Source organism: Cheilinus undulatus, linkage group 17 (genome assembly GCF_018320785.1).
Source record: "Cheilinus undulatus linkage group 17, ASM1832078v1, whole genome shotgun sequence".
In the NCBI taxonomy this organism is placed as follows: Eukaryota; Metazoa; Chordata; class Actinopteri; order Labriformes; family Labridae; genus Cheilinus; species Cheilinus undulatus.
Window position 1 is genome coordinate 18169036 of NC_054881.1, and position 20625 is coordinate 18189660.

The 20625-nt window shown below is 38.7% G+C and overlaps 1 protein-coding gene across 7 annotated transcripts in view; it reads right to left on the reverse strand.

Moving 5' to 3' along the window:
• sh3bp2 (SH3-domain binding protein 2) overlaps positions 1-20625 on the reverse strand; it is a 109076-nt gene that overhangs the window by 27136 nt on the left and 61315 nt on the right. For 5 of the 7 annotated variants that reach the window (XM_041810842.1, XM_041810845.1, XM_041810843.1 and 2 more), the window contains one exon: positions 14400-14591. Coding sequence is in view for 1 of the 7 variants with exons in the window: in XM_041810841.1 (XP_041666775.1) it covers positions 1909-1997 (89 nt within the window). In the remaining 6 variants the exon portion in view is untranslated. Of the gene's footprint in view, positions 1-1903; positions 2275-14399; positions 14592-20625 lie in introns of those variants that run through there. The other 2 variants (XM_041810841.1, XM_041810848.1) reach the window with 2 other exon arrangements.

Consider the following 20625-nt stretch of genomic DNA (forward strand, 5'->3'; position numbering starts at 1 on the left):
CACTTGAAATGGACGTTGCTCACTTTTATTTCAGACACAGTTTCATGTCCGGTAAGAGCTGTAAAAAAGGCAACTGTTTCAGGGTGTCATGAGAAAGTGTGCACTGTTGATTTCCTTACAAGACGTAAGGTGAATGACCTGAAAAATAGATATCTTTACTTGAGTATGTAAATTAAGAAAAAAAACCTCAACTAACCCACAGAAGCCAGAAAGAGACATCCATACAGTTTATCTTGCAATTTTAATCTCATCTCTAGTTGTTTTCTTCAGACCTTGATTTAATCTTGGGATAACAACACTAGTTTTCAAAGTGATAATATCTTCAATATCTTGGTAAAAGAGGGTCAAATAAAATGCATGGATGTGCATCCTCCTTGACATTCAGAACTTACTAAGAAAGACTGCATTTCATTTTTTCAAAGATGCAGGTTTAAGCAACACTGAGGCGAAATTCAGTTTGGGGAGCTTTGGTGCCCACTGAGTGAAATTGCATACAAAACACACATACTGCTGCAATCTAAACCTCATAGACATTGTGCATTTGTTGACTGCCAAGGGGTGATGAACCTGGCAAAGCTATCTGAGAAACCAAAGGATCTTGTTGACTTACAAGGTATAGTTATATTACGGGATTCTGTGCCATTTTTTGCAATTTTGCAAGTGAAGCCTGTTGTTTTCAGCCTGTTTGCATGTGAAGTAAATGCACATTATTCACCCTTTCAACCAGCAACAAAACCAGCCCAACATCAGACTTCTTACATCTGTCTTGCGAAGCTCTTGCTAACACGTGAAAGCCTGTCCAATATCTACTCCTCTTGCTCAGTAACTCTCTTCTTGTTCAGTCTTTTCTCTTCCTAGCTTTATCCATCACCATACACGGTAGTCTTTAAGTCTCTGCTGTTTTATGGGACAATACAAGACAGGTTAACTGGCTTCTTTTTAGCTGAAGATGTGTGTGTGCACTAGTGCTGTGAAGTTATTTGGACTTCTTGCAGCAATGAAAGCACATGACTGGGGAGCTTTGTGGAATTGGATGGATGCCATTCTTCATCACACTAACTTTGTTTGAACAACAAATGATTTAAATTCAAATTCAGAAATTCAGGTGTCTTTAAGTGGATAGAATTTGTGCTGTGTTTGACTTTCAGAATCAGTTCTACAAATCAAACCAAGACTGTCAAAGACAAACTCATAACTGTCAAAGACAGAGTTTCCTTAGGAGGAGGCTTCCCTCCCAAGTTGCTTTGTCAAAAACTTTAGACATGGCTCCAATTTTGCCTCCCAGCAAAACATCATGGTGTAAAATGGTTCAGAGGACAGTATCTGTAATGTTTTATGAGCATAAGTAGTCAGGTTTAATATCTGCACCTATACCCAACACTAGTATTCCTACTAAAAAGTGGACGTTTCCTGAAAATATGGACTCCAAACCTTCGTTTCTCAAACTCTACAGTGGCTTCAACTCTTTGCTTGACAAGCTATGGACACTTACATTGGGAATTCTGAGGTTGTTTGGTGTTCACACCTTTATATCTATTATTAAGATCCATGATGGTTGTGCAAACCGATGCTGAGCTGAACTGTTAATAAAACTGAACGAGAAACAATATGCCTAGGAGGAAAAATGCCATAGGAAACCCTTCAGTTACTCACAAAATCAACACCAAATGCCAGATTTCTGGAACCAGAAGGCAAACACAACAATAAACCATCAACCCATCATACAAGATTAGCCATCAGAGTATTAAACAGCTCTAAAATGTGCTTTAAAGGACATAATGGAGTCAACTTATCCTCCAAAATATAAAATTTAGCCAAAAAAATTCTCAACACCAGAGATGGAAAAGACAACTCAAGCAGCAAAAACTGTGTTAGGTTCATGAAACATAAGAAAGAGTATAACCTTACATGGCATCCCTCTGTTCCCGAATACACATCCTGACACTCGGCTTGGAGCTCCGTGCAAACGATTTCTTCCTCATGGATTGAGCGGACATGTCAGCGGACACGACAGTGACAGCTCAGAGCAAAATACCACCATACTTTTTTAACTGTGTAGAGCGATGGAGGACGGATGCACGGTTCAATGGATCCAGGAAAAAGTCGATAGAGGCACAGATTGAAAATTTAAGGTGTGTCAGATTTAGAAGAACAGAGCGATGACACAAAAAAGTTAAAGAAATGTTGGAGGAACAGAGAGATTAAAAGAGAGAAATTAAAGAATTAGATAGAAGAGAAGACTGAACAATCGGTCTTGTTAGTTAGGAAGTCTGTTGGTTGTCTGAAGCCCTGATACTCTCACACTTGCTTCCTGAAGGGGCCTCCTCCCCCAGCCCTGACTTCTCATTGGTCAACCGGCAGCAGCGTGTTCCTTCCTGCTTCCTTAGAGCTAATACCTGATTGGCTGACATACTAAACCCACACTACTCACACATTCGGACATACAGGGCCTAAGAGGGAAGCAAGGGGACTTTCCAACTGTAAGAGAGGAACAACAGAGCGGTCAAACTCTCACATGTAACACTCAGTGCTTTGAATACAAACTGAAACAAAGATGTTCATGTGTGAGGCTGCAGGTAAATTTTATATAACTGCTACCTGTTTTTAAATCAATCAGTGTCAGCATCTATTTTTTACTATTCAAAAATCACTATTTTCAAACACACTGTATTTCTTGACAAAGAAACATTTGAACATGTGTATGACTGCCTTACAAAGGTTGAAACTGCCAACTGCTCTGTGATGCCATCTGTCATCACCATTTGCTTCAAGTGATTGCAGTATAAAGAAACCTGTGTCTGGAAGGTCAAGTCACTGCTTAATTAGTGTTCCTGGCAACCATTATACCATGAAGACAAAAGAACACTCCAAGCAACTCAGAGAAAAGCTTATTGAAAATAATCAGTCAGGGATGGACAAAAAAATTCCAAGGCACAAGACATCCCCCAGAGTTCGATTAAATCCCTCATCAAGAAATGAAAGGAATATAGCACATCTGCCCAAATCAGGTCGTCCTCACAAACTTAGTAACCATGCAAGAAGGATGCGGTTAAAGTTAAATTAAAAATTCTACAGCAGACAGTTTGAGCTCAAAAAAACTGCTGCTGGTATTTTCTCTGTGCATCTTCACCATCGTCTCTGGTACAAAAATGCAGCAGAAGGTGTGAGGCTGGTTAGCCCAGCTGTTGGCATGATCATCTTGGTTTCCCTAAAGAAAAGTGTTAAGCTGCACTGTGGATTCTACGATCCCTGGGAAAGAGGAAGCATGAACTGACATGCATGCTATGTGTGCTAACCAAAAGTAACGTAGCCTTCTCCAGGAATGAGTCAAAAGCTTAAGTTACCATCATACACCACCTGGAGTTAAAATAAGCAGAACAGCAGCAAAAACTGCCGACCAGTGTAGTCACTAAAAATAACAGGATCTATCGTCTGTTTCTCGTCAGTGACCAGTGTTATGGTTAAATGACAGACCATGTGAACTGATGACTTAATGTGTCTGTTGCCAAAACTAATAATAGACATTGAAAACTTAGAGCCACATTGAATTGATACCTGCTCAGTAGATTTCAGACAAAACATAATTTTTTTTGCATTTTTACATATGATGTACCTGTGATAAAGTCACCAGGTAACTGGTAATTTTTTTAAACTGCAACACCTGTTCTCTTACAGCAGTGGTTCCTCAACTTTATTACTTGGAGCCCCCCTCCTTAATTCTAACATAAGCTAAGCCCCCAGTGACATACATGGAAGAAAAATTGGTAAGTTTTTGTCAAAAATATGAAAATAAATATGTCTGCACATGCTATTTCTTATCAGAAGATCTTTGGTGCCCCCTCCCTAGTGGGTCCCAGGTCCCAGTTTGGGAACTTATGTCCTACAGCACTGTCAACAGTGCAGGCTTTAGATCTGTGATAATTTTTACTGAGTTTCTGATAAATACTGTTCTTACTTAAGCCCACAAAATGTATTTAGATTAAATTATGTTGCAATTAAGCACAAGTAAATGTTATCTATGTTTTAGGGTTTTTTCTGTGCATTTCTATGATTGTAATTGGCTGAAAAACTACAAAAATATATTTCTTTAAATATTATCTTGAACATACTGTATGTCATCAAGCTTTAATGTCAGATAACAATCTACAGCTTCTTTGTGCACAGCAGACTGGAGCAGAGGCTTCATAGAAAACAGGAAATGTGTTGTGAAATGGGAATCAGTTTCATTAAAAAACTGATTTCTAATCGCATCATGACATACCGATAGATTCACATCCCCACTATCATACTTCCTAAAAGTACCAGGTATTTCATTAATGGCTCTTTGTGACACATCACATAAACACAATTCATCAGACGCCCATGCTGCACTTATTTCAGTCATATTGATTCACTCATCCTGATGAGACAAGGATGATTCAGAAATGACTGCCATAGCATCCAAACTAGATGTTACGTTTCGGTCTTTAGAAATAAATATTTACTCATTTCATCAGCTTTCAAAAAGTCAGCAATTACAGCAGCTACAATCTAGGTAAATGTAATAATGAGGTTTTGATTTTCAAAACTGGTTTAGAACAGACTAATTTGACTGCACATGTGGATGCCCACTATTTTTTTCCTCTGTACTACTGGATTTTTCTTTTATTTCATAGACTGTAGAAATTGGACATAGTCTAAAAAAATTATCGAAAGGAAAAACTTAAGCCAACAATTTTAACACACCAACTCTCACTTCTCATTAGAGAACAGATAGAAGAATTAATAAGAGGTATTGTAACAGCTTGTCCTAAGCTCAAATGATACGAGCAGGTGTCATTGACAAAATAAGCTTGATAACATTGATTGCTGCTGAAGCATCTTAAGGGCAATGCAATGCATGGCAACGCGTTGCAGCCGAATGCACCATTCTTATTTTCCTCTTTGCTGCTTGCATTAGCATGCTGAAGGCACAAGAAAAGACAAAGACAACAAGGTACCATGATCGTTGGACAGGCACAATTTTGGACTTTCTTCCTTCACAAAGCTTGCTAGCTTGTCACAATAACATACATACAGTGTTCATAAAAAATATTCACCCCCTTGGATGTTTTATTGATTTTTCAAATCAACAGTGGTCATAAAAGATCCTCTTTCTTCCTCCTATATCCTATATTTTGCTGCATTTACCCATTTTACCCTTTATCTTCACAAGCCTTCCAGGGCTGGCTGCTGCTGCGGCTGATGCTGCCATCACAATTCTTCACAGTGGGGATGGTGTTTTTTGTTCTGATGTGCAGTGTTTGGAGTCCGTCAAACATAGTGTCTTGTCTGATGGCAAAAAAAAGAGCACCATTCTGGTCTCATCAGACCAAAGAAATTTCTTCCACTTGACCATGGAGTCTCCCACATGCCTTTTGGTGAACTCTGTTTTTGTATCCATCCCCTGACTTATACTTTTAGTAAGCTTTTCTCTGAGTTGCTTGGAGTGTTCTTCTGTCTTTGTGGTGTAATGGCAGCCAGGAATACTGATTAACCAGTGACTGGACCTTCCAGACACAGGTGTTGTTATACTACAATCACTTGAGACTCATTCACTGCACTCAGGTGATCACCATTTCACTAATTGTGAGACTTCTAGCACCAATTGGCACCAACTGTCAATCATATTAACCATGATTGATTTATTAAATCGAGAAAAGGGTAAAACATTCAAGGAGGTGAATTCTTCTAATTGGCACTTTAAGTGTTTGAAATGTTAAGCTGTGAATGTGTAAAAAAACAGAAAAGTCTCTTTGGCTCAACAAAGCTCATTTCTCCACATTCAAATGAAGGTGCTATAGATGTCTTTTCTATCATAAAAGAGTTTCTTTTTTGCTTTTATTCAGACAGGATAGCTGAAGAGAGACAGGAAACTGGGAAGAGAGTGGAGCGTGGAAGACATGCACCAAACAGCGCTGAGAATGGGAATCGATTCTGCGACCAGTGCATTGAGGACTGCAGTCTCTGTGGGTGGGTAACCGCTCTACTCACTGAGCCAAACTGGCACCCTTTGGTGTCACATTTTCACTAGAGCAAATTCACAGGACAGAGAATTAAATATTTAATGGATGCAGTGTAGAAAGCAAGTGTCAATTGCAATGCCTGACACTTGCATGTTATTGGGACACAGTGTAAGACACTGGTATTTAATCTGTGCATTTCTAACATATAAAATGAAAAACTTAACAGATATAGAAATGTTCTTTTGACTTTTAGCTTTACTCAAACACTGCACTTAAGCCTCGTAAAACTAAATTCATACAACAAAATACTGTATTTATCCCGTATAATTTATGCCACTGCAGATAAGGCATTAAGTCAAAAGAGTTGTGCATCAGTGGTGTAGCACTGTTACCCTATCATGCTATCACCAGGTCACTGAATCTAACATGCTCATAACTTTTATTGCAGTTATCTAACAAACAACACAGCAGCATACAGTTTTTATTTTGGTCATGAGATCTCAAACCACAGTCCACAACAGCTAAAAGTGAGCTAAAGCAGGAAGACTTAAGATAGACTTTAAAACTAATGAAAGATACATTTATTCCACTGCTGCATTCATTCATCGTGAAAAATTTACAATAGGTATGGCAAGATTTAAATCTAAAATCTTATTGTTTTTTTCAGGTTGTATGTAGGGCTAAGTATAGAAAATTCTCAAAAGGCACCACAGCTGTGTGAATGTTTTGCTAAAAGTAGAAAACGTAGCTGAGACGAGCAAGATTTTCAGTGTAAGTGAGCACACAGACCCTGATGTAAACCAGTTCTTTCCCCTGGACCTGTGTTGGGTATTTAGGGTGCAAATACAAGATGTTTACTGTTTCTTAATGGGCCATGTAAGTTGACCTACATGGGCTTTCTCCCACATAGTGTAAGTCCTCTCACTGCCAAAAAGGTACGCAGGTTAAAGTAAATGTGGCACCTTCATAGCTTAAAGACATTTACCCTGTGTATACATAAGAACTACCAGCAAAATTAAGGTATCAAAAGTAAGTATTTTGGGGGCCCAAAACCTATTCTTTCATATCTGTGCCCTAAATATTTTGATGCATGAATTCCTCAAGTTGGATGTGAAAATAAAATTTATCTCAATGGTAAAAAGTAATTTTAACATCAACTTTACGTATTATATTAAAAAAGCTTTAACACCAAAATTGATAGTCTTAGGGCTCAGCTTTCCACACCTTCTATGATCCTGAATGTACATTTGACTGTTTTATGCTGAAACTGTCTATTCTGGCCTTGGGCAGTTTCGAAAAATAAAGAATTGGTGCAGAGCTCACAAACACACCATCCCCACTGTGAAGCGTGGTGGTGGCAGCATCATGTTGTCGGGATGCTTCTCAACAGCTGGACCTAGAAAGCTTATAAGAATTATTAGAAATAAGGCAAATGTAGCTTAGACTTTAGTTTTGCATAGTAAAAATCAGACTGTCTTAATAAGGCGACTCACAGTGATGATTCTGGTTTTTTTAGTTGAAAATCATATCTAAAAGCTACAGTTATGTATCGAAACACCAGGGGTTTTTATTTTAACCACTAATATTAACACAGTTTCAGTGTGCTTGCAAATTAACAGGAAGTTTATTTGTGTAAGCTGTTGGCAGTTCGAAAGATGAATGCCACAAACATAAAAGAAGAGATAAGCTAAAGAAGTGACTACAGGTATACTATGGTTTACAATTAAGAGAGAATATTTTTCAGGTTATCTCAAATGCAAAAAGGATTCACTAATTGAACTAATGAGGATTTAGCACATCTGTGGTGTTACTGTAACACACAGCAGACAGACAATAGTCATGTGGTTTGGCATATTCATATTCATATTAGTGCGGACTGCTGTTTCCTGTTGCACTGAATCACAGACTGAAAATATCAAACTGCTGCTCACACTGTCATTAAACCAGTGACTAATACTTCATCACTACTATTTTGCAATTTAGCCAAAAGTGACCCAGTTTCAGTTGAAAGTAAAGGTAATGCTGTTGCAAAGGAAATAAACAAACAAAAAACTGCTTTTGCTCTTCTTTGTGTCTAAAATTTTAGCCACATTCAGTCAAATGTATCTTTATTTTAAAAGAGTTTGCCGTAAGGCATGTGAGAGACTCCATGGTCAAGTGGAAGAAAGTTCTTTAGTCTGATGAGACCAAAGTAGTGCTTTTTTGACCCTCAGACAAGACACTATGTTTGCCAACACCAAACACTGAACATCAGAACACTAACACACCATCCCCACTGTGTGAAGCACGGTGATGGCAGAATCATGCTGTGGGGATGCTTCTCTGCAGCCGGCCCTGGAAGGCTTGTCAAAGTAGAGGATAAAATGGATGCGGCAAAATGTTGGAAAACCTCGAGGGCAATCTTATTCAGTCTGCAAGAGAACTATGGCTTGGAAAGTTTTGTTTTCCAGCAGGACAATGACCTGAAGCAACCAGCGAAAGCTACACAGAAATGACAACAAGGCAACAAGGGGAATGTTCTGGAGTGGCTGAGCCTAAAATGTGAAAAGTATGACATAGAACAATCAAAGCCTCACCTGGTCTTATCACGCGTGTTCAAAATGAATGTTTGCCGATAGGTGAGGGTTGCAATGTATCACACTTCCCTCACATTCCAAAGTCTATCAGACAATTGTCACAAGATTTAAATAACATAAAACAGAAAAAAGTGAGTAATTATTCATTTGTAGAGCCAAAGGAAACACTGACTGTACATGTTGACTTAAAGGTCTGAAGTCCAATTAAAGTCCAAAACTGACTTTTTTAAACCATGTAAAACTCTGTCTCTTGTCCCCATGCTGTGTCCCCATGACCATTGCTGTGCACTCCCCATTCACAATACATTGGTAAGGTCTGAGTTTTCAAAGTTACGCCTGTTCCATCCTAGGTGTAAAAGTTAAACCCAAGAGTAACTCAAACAGAGCTTAAGTCCAGCTGGTGCACAGGGCAGAACTTTAAGTTGGTCGAAGCGTCTTGATCAAAGTCAGACGTTTTGTGGTGCCCAGGCATACGACTGGCTAGTGCACTCAGCTAACCACCAGATGGCTAACAGCAACAGGTGCAGCAGTAGCTAGCCCAAGCGAATAGTACCAGCTAGGTCAGACACTGTGGCTAGGGATGTTTTGATACTAATTTTTCCTTCCCAATACAATACCGGTACTAAGGTGTTGGGTATTAGCCGATACCGAGTACTGATCCGATACCAGCATGAACTTTCTGGGCTGACTCTGAAGATTAGCTAATTATTTTAGACCTATATTTGACTCAGAACATGGCTCAACAAATAGAATCATAATGTACAGCATCGTGACCCTGAAGATTATTGAGTTTTACTCCTAAATATTAAAATAATACAGGGGGCTGCATCACAGTCTCTCTCTCTCTCTCTCTCTCTCTCATGCTCTACTCAAGCACCATCACATGATCACAGAACAGCCTTCAACTGGCTGACAGACGCAAACAAATATGGCGGTTAGCATTCAAGTTAGCATTCGAGTCAGTGGTGATAAAAGATAATTTGATTAAAGTTGATAGAAAGACGTTCAATATTGGGTTTACTGGTGTGGATTTAATCATTAAAGTCTCCAAAAGTCATACAAGTTCCAGGCTCGCTGAAAACGCTGCTGCAAGGGATTCAAAGGCATCAATAGCGTCAATGGGACTAGACAACAGCTAGCCTCAGGAGGAAGAACAAATAAGAGGTAGTGGTGTATGGTTCAAAAGTTGTTTAACTTTTGATAAACTGTGTTACTTTTGTTGTGTATGACAGCACCAGTCTGGAAGGCTTTTTAACGATCACATTCAGAGAAAAACTGTCATGCAGCCACTAATCTTTTCTGCTGCCATGTGTCCTCTGGTTCTTCTATGCTGCTCTAAAAGTGGTAGCCCGTGCATGACATGCTTTCTGGCAGCGAAGAAGAACGATTTCCAGTTTATAGCGCTAATATTTGGCATGGCTAAACGAAGCAAAATATAAAGCTAAACCAAACGGAATCAGATCAGTTTATAAACTTGTGTACTCGATGATACCAATACCTGCATTTTAAGCAGTATCGGAAATACAGTTGAAACCAGAAGTTTACATACACTATATAAAAAGGCACATGAACTTTTTTTTCTCACCGTCTAACATTAAATCAGATTAAACTTTTCCTGTTTTTGGTCAATTAGGATTACCAAAATTATTTCTATTTGCTAAATGCCAGAATAATGAGAAAAGGTTTTTTTTAGACAACTTTTTTTACTTTCTTCAAAGTCAGAAGTTTACATACACTAAGATCACTATGCCTTTAAACAATTTGGGAAAGCCCAGATGATGATGTCATGTCTTTGGAAGCCTCTGATAGGTTTATTGACAACATTTGAGTTAATTAGAGGCACACCTGTGGATGTATTTTAAGGCACACCTGAAACACACTGCTTCTTTGTGTAACATCATGGGAAAATCAAAAGAAATCAGCCAAGATATCAAGAAGAGAATTGTGAACTTGCACAAGTCTGGTTCATCCTTGGGTGCAATTTCCAGAAGCCTGAAGGAGCCACGTTCATCTGTTCAAACAATTATACGCAAGTATGAACACCATGGGAATGTCCAGCCATCATAGCGCTCAGGAAGGAGACGGGTTCTGTGTCCCAGAGATGAACGTACTTTGGTCCGAAAAGTGCATCTCAACCCAAGAACAAAAGCAAAAGACCTTGTAAAGATGCTGGCTGAAGCTGGTAAGAGTGTGTCATTATCAACAGTCAAACGAGTCCTGTACCGACATGGGCTGAAAGGCCACTCTCCCAGGAAGAAGCCATTACTCCAAAAGAAACATAAAAAAGCCAGATTACAGTTTGCAAATGCACACAGGGACAAAGACCTTAATTTTTGGAGACATGTTCTGTGGTCTGACAAAACTAAAATTGAACTTTTTGGCCATAATGACCATCGTTACATTTGGAGAAAAAAGGGGGAAGCTTGCAAGCCTGAGAACACCATCCCAACTGTGAAACATGGGGGTGGCAGCATCATGTTGTGGGGTTGTTTTGCTGCAGGAGGGACTGGTGCACTTCACAAAGTAGATGGCATCATGAGGAAAGAACATTATGTGGAAATACTGAAGCAACATCTCAAGACATCAGCCAGGAAGTTAAAGCTTGGGCACAAATGGGTTTTCCAAATGGACAATGACCCTAAGCATACTGCCAAACTGGTTACAAAGTGGCTTAAGGATAACAAAGTCAGTGTTTTGGAGTGGCCATCACAAAGCCCTGATCTCAATCCCATTTATTTATGGGCAGAGCTGAAAAGGCATGTGTGAGCAAGGCGGCCTACAAACTTGGCTCAGTTACACCAGTTCTGCCAGGAGGAATGGGTCAAAATTCCTGCAAACTATTGTGAGAAGCTTGTGGAAGCATATCCAAAACGTTTGACCCAAGTCATATAGTTTAAAGGCAATGCTACCAAATACTAATGAAATGTATGTAAACTTCTGACTCTCAAGAAAATACTAAAAAATTGTCTAAAAAATGATCTCTCTCATTATTCTGGCATTTAACAAATAGAAATAATTTTGGTAATCCTAATTGACCAAAAACAGGAAAAGTTTAATCTGATTTAATGTTAGATGGTGAGAAAAAAAAGTTTATGTGCCTTTTTATATAGTGTATGTAAACTTCTGGTTTCAACTGTATTTCTGATACTAGTATCGGATTTAGAACAACCCTAACTGTGGTGGTTTCTTTAATGCATTCTGGTCCTTCTGATTTTGGAAAAGCATTAGAAAATGTTTGGTAATGCCATTACCATTTTCTTAAATGTTTCCAGCGACTACTGATGTTGTGTCAGGAACAAACTCCAGTTTAAAGGGAAGATTTCAGCCCTACCTCTTTTAAGTCTGTTTTAAGCAACAGAGCTCTCGAAAATGAGGGGTGGGGTAGAAGTCATGTCATTTCATTTCAAAGCCATGGCATGGCTTGAACTCATTAGAGGTGTTTTACTGTGTTTCACAACTTAATCAACAGCACATTTTAATAAGTTAGCACGTTAAACCTAAGCATACCTTAAATCTTAAAACTAAACAGTCACACAGATAAAAAGGCCAATGAGACATACAACATTTGGCATCCATTAATAAAAGAGACAACAGCATCAGAGTATCTAACCAGGTTCAGACAGATAGACCAGAGTTGTTATCCTTTCTGCCATAAACAACTCAATAAAAATCCATCAAAGTGTACAGAAAAGCTACTGTAGCCCTCCAACAGTGCTACCCTGACTTTATAAGTTAACTCAAAGAGAGGTCAAAGAAAGCCGTAAGCTGACACAGCCACTGTGTGGTAGCTGACATAAGTCATCCCTCTCTTAAGTTTAGATTAATTCTAGCTTCTGTTGTTCTCTGTATTCAGCATCCGTGATGAACCTCAACATATTCAAGAGCTTGTCCTTACGATCATCCCTGAAATAGAAGTATGTACTGTAGGACCACTTCGTCTTTTGCCAACCCTGTAAAACTGCAGAGATAAAATCACAATAGTGCAATAAACAGGTTTAGTAAATGGACAGAATCCCCCTTTTGTGTCAGTGACAACCCATTACAAAGAAATACCGCTGGATGAGGGATTTATTCTTTTTCAGCAACAAGAGCCCCTTTTTTGTGCCATTCAGCACAGTATGGCTTTGGATGTTATGCAAGATACTTGACCAGATTCAGTCCCAATGTTCAACTGGGAGCTCAGACACGAAGGTTTGGTCCTTAGATCACATTTTGAAGTGCAAGAAATGAGGATGAAAAAAATGAGGTAGGTGCCCTGGTTCTGCTTTGAACAGCCCAAGTTATTCACAATGACAATACGCAATATGTATAGCTTACATATTGGTAAAAACATCAGCAGAATTTTAAATATCTTGCAGTACCGATAACTAACTCTTTCAGCTATCTTGTGCTGTGCCCACAATATCATATCTCCTTAAAATCTACCTAGAAGTACAAAAAGTTATCTTCTCTAACCTTTCCTAGTTTCAGTGTGTATGTTAACGAATCCAAGTTCCATCACAAGTAATCACTCTTAAAGAATTTAGGTTTCCTTCAATTTGTTTCAAAATGTCTCCATAAATTTGCTTGTGTTTTACCTCTTGATCAGGAGTCAGATGTTTGGGATAACACACTTTTGTGATGTTCAAATTTTCATACAAAATTTGCTGAACTGTGTCTTTATCTATGGAGACCATTTCTGTCATTCTTAGACTGAGTTGTCGACCATTTTGAACAATTTGTTCAATTTTTTTGAATTGTTTCAGAAGTTTTTGATGTGCATGGGCGCCCAGAAGGTTCATCGTCTTGGACATCCTCTCTGCCTTCACTAAATCTTTTGTGCCATTCAAACATGTGCATTTCAGTCAGTAGCTAGCAGCGAACCAAAGATGTCATTTACTGGAAACTAGCAGTTGTGCGTGAATACCCTACCTTTATGATATAGCACTCAGTGTGACTGTGAACCACCTGGTTTTATCCTCATAAGCACAGTACCATTATCAAATAGCTATACCTTATAGAGAGCCATATTTACCTCTGTGTTCTGCAGATATGTACATCCACATCAGCAGAACATGTTTACAATTTGTGTTTTGACGACCCGATAAAGGCTGCGAGACAAAGTGTGTTGTACTAACAAAGCTGTTCTCTGAACAGCATTTGTTTCTGGAGCTTTCTGTTTCCATATCAGTGGACTGGGTCACAGTATGATTACTCTTGTGGTTTGTGCTTTTAAAGGTAAATACTTAGCAAAGCACCTCTGTGGAAAAAGGCTTTAACCACATGCTTTTATTCTGAAATTTCCCTATTTCATTTAGGCTATACAAAGTTATGTCTGACATTAGTGTTAGGCCTTAGAAGAGAAGCAAGATGGCCACAAAAGAGCAGCATTAAACATGATGAACAATGCAGGTCTAGGGATATAAAGGATCATTTGCGTTCATTTTCTGTATCTAAAATTAAGGACTGGATGAATAGCTTGATGGCCTACAGCTATGACACAAACACGGTTGAAAAAAGAGTGAACCGCTCACAACTAAAAGCAGAATTGTTTATTATAATCACAAAAATACAGACAAAATCAGATTTTCACTTTCTGGAAGTGCTAAGCTAGTTATTGCAACCCGAACTCTGTTTAAAGGAAACCTTTTTGTTGTGCTGCATTTCTCTTTATGAACTCCCTGCCAGCAGAAGAATGAAATGAAATCAACTATAGCAGCACGCAAAGCAGAACTAGACAGAATAACATGCAAATCTGCAGAGAGCTGCAGACCGGTCCTCTCCTCTTTAACAAACCCAGCAGTGAAGCATCGGCCCCTTAAAACAGAAAACAAAAACTCTTGTTAAAAGTTGGACTCACCCATGGAGTGCTGTGTCAGTCGTGTAGCTCCTCTGTCCGTGTCTGTGTCATCAGTGGTTTGAGTCCTGCAGCTCTGCTTCAGCTCACTTCACTTCCTGGCGTTCAGAGCTACTGTATGAAGTGTCATGACACCCTCCCTTCAACCACACGAGAAGCTGGCTGCAGCAGCCACACAAACACACACAGGCAGACCTATAAAGAGAATTTAAACGTCACACATTGTTCTACTTTACTTAACCAATTAACTGCTTTTACAGTCTTAGAATTTAAGAATTTCTTGCTGATAAAGAAACATTTCTGCATGTATGATGGTGAAGTTTAACTGGTTTTATGAATGCAGACATGACTAACTTCTCCTTCACAGTATAGAACCACTCCTTTAACATCTGGTCAGCAATTATGTCATAAAAACACCCACACAACAGCTAACCAAAGGAATGCTAAATAACTAAACCAACCCTGAGTTTGGTGAAGAAACTTTCACTTGAACACTTCATGGACAAAGTTTATACATCCAATCTCACATGTTCTTGAAAGCATTGAGCATACTGTTGTAAATCCTTTCAAAGCAGGGTTAAAAATATGCAATTTTCTCTGGGTGGCATATCTGGGTACATTATAGGGTCATGGAGTTCATTCCTGTGAACGGGATAGGAAGCTCAAATACTCTTATCATGCTGTATTGTCATATTTCAGACAATACAATATGTACGCCAAAAATTGTGATACATCTGACCACAGAACAGTTTTCCATTTTGCCTCAGTCCATTTTACATGAGCTTTGGCCCAGAGAAAATGGTGACATTTCTGGATGGCATTCGCATATGGCTTCTTCTTTGCATCATACAGCTTAAACTTGCATTTGTGGATGGCACAGTGAACTCTGCTCTGACCTTGTCCCTTTCTCACAGTTTTTTTTTTTTTTCCAGATTCTTCTCACTTTTGATAATATTATGTAGATCAGTGGTTCTCAACTGGTCAAGCCTCAGGACCCATCACCGCCTCCTGAATGAACAATCCTGACCAAAATTCCTGAAAATTTTCAACAACTTAAATTCATTCTAAAATGATTTTTATTGAAATTTGTACCATATATGGGAATAAAAATGACTGAAAGCAACAAGACAAGTGTGTCATTATAGAAACCCCAACTGGCATACATATACAGTGCTTAACAAATTTATTAGACCACCTGTCATATTTGTCTCAGAGACCATCCAGCATCATGAAGTGCTTTAATGCGGACTCTTTCATTTTCAGTCAGCACTCCACGTTTTTACCATTTTGAACAGGAAAGAGGAATTATAAACTGAATTCACCTTTTTATACCAAAATTTGAGCAAGCTCACTGGGCTTCTCTGAGAAGTCAAAAATTAATCAAGCTTAACATTCAACCACTAAAACTAATTTTTCTGTTCAGGAATGCAATAAATAACTATAATTTGACATATTAATCAAGAAATAACAATGTGCTTTACTATTTTTTCAGTTTTTTTGTAAATCAGTAAATTTGAAAATTCATGGATAAGAATAATAATTATATTTTAGCATTAAAAATATCATTTGGGTTAAAGAGCTCCTACATATTGGTGTATTCACCATTGCAGAAACATAAAAAATGATTTTGGTTATGCCAATGCTGTTAATTCAGGGCAGCTGTGGCATAAACCTTACTTTGGGTGGTGGTCTAATAAATTTGTTAAGCATTGTATATATTGGATTTCATTCTGTTCCCCATGATAACGTATACATTTTGGTGGTTATCGTGATATTTTGAGAAATTAATCAAAATCACCTGTCCCCACCCACTGTCCATGCAATGATATTCAACGTTTTCACAATTCTACATTGAGGAACATTTTTCTTTAATTTTAAGACAGTTTTCCACAGATGACTGAACCTCTGCCTATCTTTACCTCTGTGAGACTCTGCCTATCTAAAACGCTCATTTTATACCCAGTCATGTTACGGAAGTGTTGTAAATTAACCAAATTAATTCCATAATGTTCCTCCAGCTGTTTTTTGTTATAATCACTTACTTTTTCAGCATTTTGTTGCCCTGTCCCTATTTTTTTGTGTTGCTGCCATCAAATTCAAATAAGATATTTTTCATAAAACTGTAAAATGTCTCAGTTTCAACATCTGATGTGTTGTTTTAGTTCTATTGTGGATAAACATGAGCTTATGAGACTTGTGTTTAATGGCATGGTAAACAAACCTGCCCTTTGTGAATGGACTTGAGGTTGTATGCTTTCCCAGTCATCAAAAACCTGGCGTGCACTGCTAGATTAATGTGCTAATTTTTGCCTGATTCCCCCCTTCTAACCAAACTCAACAAAGGCATGATCATTCTCTGCCATTAGCTTTACATTCTACAATTTAAGCTTCCTAAGTTCATTGTTTTTATGGTCCACTTGGAGCTCGTTTACACCAAAGGATGGTTCCCTTAATGTCATCTTTTGTTATTGTTTTGACTGAGAGCCCCCCGCAGTGGATTTTACTTACAGCGAATTTAAGGCAACATATTTCTTCTCTTATTCTGAAATTAAATACTTCCTCTAAACAACTGTGTCAACCATTACTCTACATTCAGACTCACTTTTAGTCATTACCTCAGTCCCAGTATAACTGGGAGAAGTGCTGCTTGTCTCCCTCAGTTCAAAGGCAGTAATCACACTTTCTCTGTGTCTGTATAGGAGTCTCTGTGAATAATCTTCTCTACCGCAGCTCGTCTGCCTCGTCCGGCCTTTGTGCTGGTTTGGGGAACGTGGAACACTTTGCCACAAGATAAACAATCCCTGTGTAAAACCACGGTGTAACACGCTTAATCCTGGTGCTGAGATTGAAACGAAAACATCCTTGTTTGAATAAGTGTACCAGCATGCTTTAGAGTCAGAGCAAACTTTGAATATTGACTCAAACCTGTATTTAGTGCTGAAGCACCAACATGTGTAAACTGCCTGGCCTAACTGCTAGGAATCTAAAATTAGAGATATAAATACCTTTTCTTGGATGATGCAGACTTGCTGGGTTTAAACTGAATTGTTTCACAGAGAGAAAACCAAAGACACGCCCATAGAGCACAGTCACCACAGCTGCTCAGAAATGCTTCAGCAATTTATAAAAGGCAAAAATGGAAATCTCACAATTTTGCTTTAAGTGAGAACACAATTAAATAAGCACAGCAGACATTTCTTTACAATGCAGCCTGTGCCACGTTTAATTTAGCATAAAAATACAGCCTCCATCTACACAACAAAAGCAGCCGGTTCAACTTGAGCACACACACCACATGCAGCTCCAACCAGTCATTACATTTCCCTCAGTGCTGCAGTAATATCTGAATGAGTCTGCAGCCTCAAAGTTAGAGCTGCAACCCACAAGACCTCAGCCTTTTCTTATTTCATCTGCTCTAAGTACAGAGTTCCCAGTGCTGTATCACTGAACCTCGATCAGAGAACAAAAAAACTGCAGTCTTTTACCTTTTTCTGCCCTCACTCTGAATTTCCACAAAAGCAGACAACACCTACTTTCACTGGAATACAAACTCATTTTAGGCTATACTTGCTCACTGCAATGCTTCAGTTTTAAACTAGTAAATAATGAATTATGTTGTTTGGATGTTAGCATTCTGTTAATTCAAGTTTTTCCATTAAGCAGGGCTCTTTCTATGTGCTCTTTATCATGTTTAAAAAGAGGAATTTTGAGTGCTGCAGGGAGGGTGTGATAAATGTTGGGTCTTTGTCAATAAGATAACAAAGAATGCAGTCTAGACCTGCCCTCTTTGCAAAGTGTCTTAAGATAACATTGATTAGGAAGTGGTGCAATACAAATAAAGACTAATAGAGTGAAACTGGGTTGCCTTGTGTGTGAAATGTGCAATATAAATAAAGCTTGACTTGGCTGGACCTTATTTAAAGTGCATTCAGAAAGTATTCAGACCCCTTCACATTTTCTAATTTTGTTTTGTTGCAGCCTGATGCTACAGTTGGATTTACCACGGTCGGACTTCTATCAAAGTGTAGAAACATCTCAGCAACGATCAAGAGAAATGGAGACGGAGGCATGAACAGCCCTTTTCAAGTCCAGTCACAAATTCTCTTTTGGATTGAGATCTGGGCTTTTCTCTGCGACTCCTGAACATTTGCATTATTGTCTTTAAACCAGTAGTTCTTACTGGTCTAGCCTCAGGACCCACCAATATCTTTGACGATCCAAATTTACACATTTGATAAATAAAAATGTTGCTTTAAAGATCTTGGATGGAACAGAATTTATGACAGGAACAAGACACAGGTTAAAACTGACATGGTAACGTGTAAATTTTAGCCAATTTTCCAGAGATCTTGAGAAATGACTTCATTAACATGGTAAAGCAGCTCTTTTACTACAAGAAAAGGAGATCAATGAGTTGAAATATTGATAGAATATTGAATTTAGCCATTATCACAATAAAACAGAGTAAAATAAAAGGTATGGTTGCATATTCTTCGCATACTTTTGCCATCATTTTCTTTTTCCAGACACACATTGGCAACCCACTGAAAACTGCTCTGTGACCCAATTTTGGGTCCTGACCCACCAGTTGAGAACCACTGCTTTAAACCATTTCTGTGTAGCTTTTGCTGTATGCTTCGGGTCATTGTCTTACTGGGGAAAATCTTCTCCCAAGTAGTATTTCTCTTGCAGACTGATTAAGAATGTCCTCCAGGACTTTTCTATATTTTGCTGATTTTCTTTTACCATCTACCTTTATGAGCCTTGCAGAGCCAGCTGGCAGGAAGCATCCCCACAGTATGATGCTGCCACCACCGTGCTTCACAGTGGGGGATGGTGTGTTTGAGGTGATGTGCAGTGTCTGATTTCTGCCAAACATAGCATGTTGCCTGCTGACCAAAAAAGCACCATTTTGCTCTCATCAGACTGCAACGTCATTCCACTTGACCATGACGTGCTTGTAACAGATCCCATATTCCTGCCATTTCTTGATGATGGATTTAGCACAACTCTCAGGGATGTTTATGCCTTGAAATATTTTTGTATCCATCCCCTGACTTATACTTTTCAATAACCTTTTCTCTGAGTTGCTTGGAGTGTTCTTTGTCTTCATGGTGTAATGGTAGCCATTAATACTGATTAACCAGTGACTGGAGCTCCCAGACACAGGTGTCGTTATATTATAATCACTTGACATTGACAATGCGTTATAGAAATCTGTTTGCACTTTGACATTAAAGAGTTTTTTTTGTAAATGTTTTTGTCATAAAAGCCGAATCATACTGACCATGATTGATTTATAAAATTGACAAAAGGGTAAAACATCCTAGAGAGGACTATGGGAACAGAACTGAATCTTGTGACTGCGTCAGAGTGAAGACCCAGCACTTTTCACATGAATTAAGTTCCACAAGTATGATGTAATTGACAGTAAGCTTTCAATGCTGCGGGATGTCTGACGCTTGCATGCTGTTATAGCAGAGTCTAATGGTTGACGTGTCTGGGGTTTCCATAATCCCCATAAACTTCACATCAACCTTACAAATCCCAGTTGTACAGCCTCTATTCTATCACACGTGAGCAAATAATCATCACACAAACCCTGAAGTTACTCTCGTTATGGGAGTCATAAAGGAACAGAGGCTCAGTTAGAGGTATACATACAGTACATACTAAGAGCAATGCTCCAAATGACTTTAAGGCTAAATGAAGCACACTGACATATTGTGTTCACAACACAGTATGTCCTAAAGGTACTTAACACAATTTTAACAGTCTCTGAGATCTTTCCTTCTGTGATATATGGCAAATTCACACTTAAACAGTGTGAATGCTAATTGATCTTTGTTTATCCTCTGTTAAGTAAGTGCCATTTTTTGCCTCTGCTGTTGTGAAACTCACATTCAAACTGATGACATGTTGGTTTTTGTGTGTGTCACTGTGCATGTGGCATGAAACTTGTGGCTCATGGGTGTGACTCACAGACTGGGTGCATGGCAGCTGTGTAAAGGTTGCGTCATGGCTTGATAATTTTTCAGTGTACATGCTAAACAGTCAGGGCTTTCAGACTTCCTGCATAAGCGCATTGTGTCATGCACCTAGCATCTAGATCGGTGGTTCTCAGCTGGTCTCGCCTCAGGACCCACTAGCTTCTTCATTGAAAAATCCCCCCCAAACCAAATAAATAACTGCAAAAAACACATAAAACATGTTTTAACCCCATTTCCCT